The following is a 3,841-nucleotide window of genomic DNA, read 5'->3' on the forward strand; positions in this document are numbered from 1 at the left end:
CAAAAAAAAAAAAAAAAAAAAAAAAAAAAAAAAAAGAGAGAGAGAGAGAGAGAAGGAAAAAGTAGCCTGTGAAAAGAGGAATCAAATAATGCACGTAATGTGATGAACAAAAGCAAGTTGCAAATAAAGGATGCTTCTTAGTATACCTCTAACTGGAGCACCATCCATTAGCTCATATTTCGCGAGTGTCTCTGTCTCAACATGGGTGTTCACACCTGAACCAGTTGATTCTCGACGTCTGATCTCAAGATCCATATTCTTTAGCTTGATTCTTACAAGAAGAAAATATATTTTGCCGATAATAACATCTTTTAGATGATACCTGGATACTCAATAAGTACAACCAGCGGGATGTTATTATTTACCCATAACAAACACCCATACAGAGAAAAGTAACCCTCTCGAAACTACAAGGACCGTTTGATTACAAATGGGGATTATCAATCTTTAGAAATGGGTACCAAACTTGAAAAACTCGCTCCTACAGTGATTAAGAACATAGCTCCTAGTCAGGAAAAGGGTATTGGTAGGTCAAATATGAGATCTGGGGTGAATGAACTCAGGAGAAAATGGCATAGAACTAAATCTAACAAATAAGGTCTTTAGAAGAATTTTAGCCACAAATTCCAAATTTTCGAAGCTTAGGCCCCATTTGTCCCCCATTATTTGAGATTATAATTTTTTGATTAGTGTTTTTTTGAAGAGTGTGTAGTTAAAAAAGAAGCAAAAGTTTTGGTTTTACGTGTTAATATTATTTTATTAGAGAATGTGTGATTGATAAAAAAAAGAGAGGAAAATGAATTATAATTTTAATGGAGCCAAACGGAGGCTTAATAATTCCAAATTGGCCATAGGAAAATAGTAATACAAAACAAAAATAATGATAGAACTACTTACTTGCTCTTATTGTACTCGAACTCTATGTGAAGACAGTCTTCAATTCCAACTTCCATCTGCAAGTTTAAACATTAGGGATAAATGGAGTATTTTTAAGCCCTTGTTTGATTTTGATTTTTTGAGAAGTGATTTTGAGAAAAGCGACTTTTTTTTTTTTTTAATTTTTAAGAATATGTAATTATAAAGTAAGGAAAAGTTATGTTTCAAGTGAAAAATTATTTATTGAAAGAATGTGTGTTTGAATATGAGTTTGAGGAAAAGTGATTTTGACAAATCCAAAATCAAACAAGGGATAAATAGTTACAAAAAGAATTGTTGTGCCAAGTATCCAGGAAGTTGAATTTAGAATCTCTGCATTTGCTTAAAACATCTTCCTTAATGCTTTCGAAGCAAAGAGCGGTATAACCATCTAGCCCCTGTTGGATGCCCACTAAAAAGAATTTTTTGGGGAAAATGAGTGAAAAAGTTATGAGTTTACTTGCAAAATATTTTATTGTGAGAATGTGTTGTTGAAAATGAATTTTAGAAAAAAATAAAAATAAATAAAGAGTTTTGGAGAATGGTAAACATATAGGGGCCTAATAGTGCAACCAATAAAGTACTTTACTTTAAAACCATAATACCTTGATACTATTGTTGATGGCTGGAGGAGGGGTATAGTTCCAAACCTGAATCATAAAGGAACACATAACCAAATCAGTATAACTTAATACGAACTCCTAAAACCAGAAAAAACTCATATTATCTGAAAATAGCATTGCATGAAAATATTAGTTCTAAAGTAGTGAAGGATTATCGTGAGTAAAAAGAATGGAATGGAAAGGGAAAATTTGTTCCAGTTGTAATAGAACTTTTTCTCCTAGCATAAAATTGACCACATTATTGTATACCGACAATTTGATAAGAGCAGAGAAGCACGAATTAGACATCGCTACGAATTAGTGACCATTAGCAATTGGGGATTTGAAGCAATCGATAACCATGCTACTCAAGTCAAATCAAAGACTATATTGAGGTGGTATAAATTAATAGATATGCACGAAACAGGGGATCGAAGGCTTACAAATATACGATAATAGTAGTAGAACAGATTCATTAATAGTATAACTTCCCATTATATCACAATAGATATAAGAAGATTCAGTAATAAGGAAACAAAAGTAAAAGCATAATTTCCTCCCAAGTCATAACTACCTCGCAGGTGGAATATATGGTCTTTAATTCAACTAGACAAAGCTTTGTCTCATACTTACGCAGGTTAACTACATCGATCCTATACCCTCTGCTCCATAAATGGCCATGTCCATTGTTATAATACAAAGCTCCAATCCTTAGTTACCCACCCAGACAATTTAAAATGTCATCACTCTTATGTTTACTGTATAAATTCTCTTTACCAATGTATAATTACACAAAACTAAGAGCTTGTTCGGTAGTGATTATGAGAATTAATTTTTTGACCGTTAGAGAGAAAAGTGGGTCTCACCTGTGAGAGAAGTCAAAAATGATGGCTGAATCACGGAATTAATGGTCAAAAAATTGATTTTTTGGAGAGAAAAATCAGAACCAAACATGCACTAAATGCCTTGAAGATCATTGACGGTGTTAACAAAGTTCAAGATCTCGAAGAAAAGATGGAAATAAATGCCCTCAAGAGTTCATAAGGCATCTCATGATGATATTAAATGCATGTTTTTTAATGTCAATGAGTATTAGAAAAGCTGCATTACCACAAAATCTTGGTATTCCACTATGCTACCCGCATAGCCCCGATTTATTGTCACCTTGAGTACATACCTGAAACAAGCACAAAGTTCCATAAGGCTGAGATAGAATTAATATCAGATACTTCATTGCTCCCATCAGAAAGATACGAGATTAAATAAAACTTAATAGTAAAACAAGGATACATCATTTTTTGTCTTACAAGTCCATGCAGTTCAAAGGAATCAGTTCATAGTGATAACTGACTTCAATTTTCCACAACAATACCACAAGTACAAGAAAAGCTCAAAGCTTCAAATAATTTTCAATATTTACAGCCATAAATTATTGAAAGCTTAAAGTAGTTAGGAAGATGGTATGAAAGTTAAACTTTTCAAACAATCTCTTAACCACAAGTTCACTGTTTAAACAGAACAATATGTCATTTAGAAGATGAAACATGGAAAGTAAAGAAAAATCACCTTATAGCTTAAAAACAAATCTCTTGAGCGCCAGAAGTAATTAGAAAAGTGGAAAAAATTTAATAAACTCTAGTAAATATGAATCCCAGTTGTCACAGATTCAATGGTTTAGAGGCCACTTCAACCCCTAATATCTTGAATTAAACCCACTTCTTAATCCCCTACAAGCTATGCTTTACTTTCTCCCAGAAATAAAGAAAAAAGATTATAATTTATGAAATGTATTAAGACAGACAAAAGCCAAAAGTTAAGGTATACAACTAAGCACCTATTTGGTTCCCATTATTTTTTCATTAAAATGAAAAATATGACCATTATCCATCACATTAAGCCATCAAATTTGAATTTCTATTTCTTATATGGGGTCCATAACAACTATATTTTTCATTTTCATTTTCATTCTTCAAAAAATGAGAAACAAACGGGGGCTAAATCACATTGCCATGGTACACAATAAGTAACTTACCTAAGTCGCACATTTATCCCATTGTATGTCTCATATGGCATCTCTACAGTTGAAAATTCGAATGGATATGTTTTTCTTTCATATAATTCGCCTGGAACGTCAAGTTCGCGAACTACGGGGAAGGAAATAAAGACATCAGAACATTAGAAAGAACACCAACTCATAAAAGCATGCTGAAATTATGGCAAAAGATAACAGAGAATTCAATGTTCTCAATGTGAATCTTTTGAAACAAATGAATAAGGTAAGAAATGATTCCTATCTCATGTAATAACTGAAAGCTAGAGAAGTA

At 32.4% G+C, this 3,841-nt stretch overlaps 1 protein-coding gene across 1 annotated transcript; it reads right to left on the minus strand.

The window, feature by feature from the left end:
* Positions 1–66: 66 nt before the first annotated feature.
* Positions 67–3,691, minus strand: LOC111393848 (vacuolar protein sorting-associated protein 26A-like). The gene is made up of 5 exons (XM_023019585.1): positions 3,550–3,691; positions 2,628–2,694; positions 1,521–1,565; positions 898–953; positions 67–322 (listed from the first exon to the last, which is right to left on the minus strand). The coding sequence occupies exons 1-5, from the start codon at positions 3,588–3,590 to the stop codon at positions 82–84; spliced, it is 450 nt and encodes a 149-aa protein (XP_022875353.1). The 5' UTR covers positions 3,591–3,691; the 3' UTR covers positions 67–81.
* Between the last annotated feature and the right edge of the window lie 150 nt (positions 3,692–3,841).

Source organism: Olea europaea, chromosome 1 (assembly GCF_002742605.1).
Source record: "Olea europaea var. sylvestris chromosome 1, O_europaea_v1, whole genome shotgun sequence".
Taxonomy (NCBI): Eukaryota; Viridiplantae; Streptophyta; class Magnoliopsida; order Lamiales; family Oleaceae; genus Olea; species Olea europaea.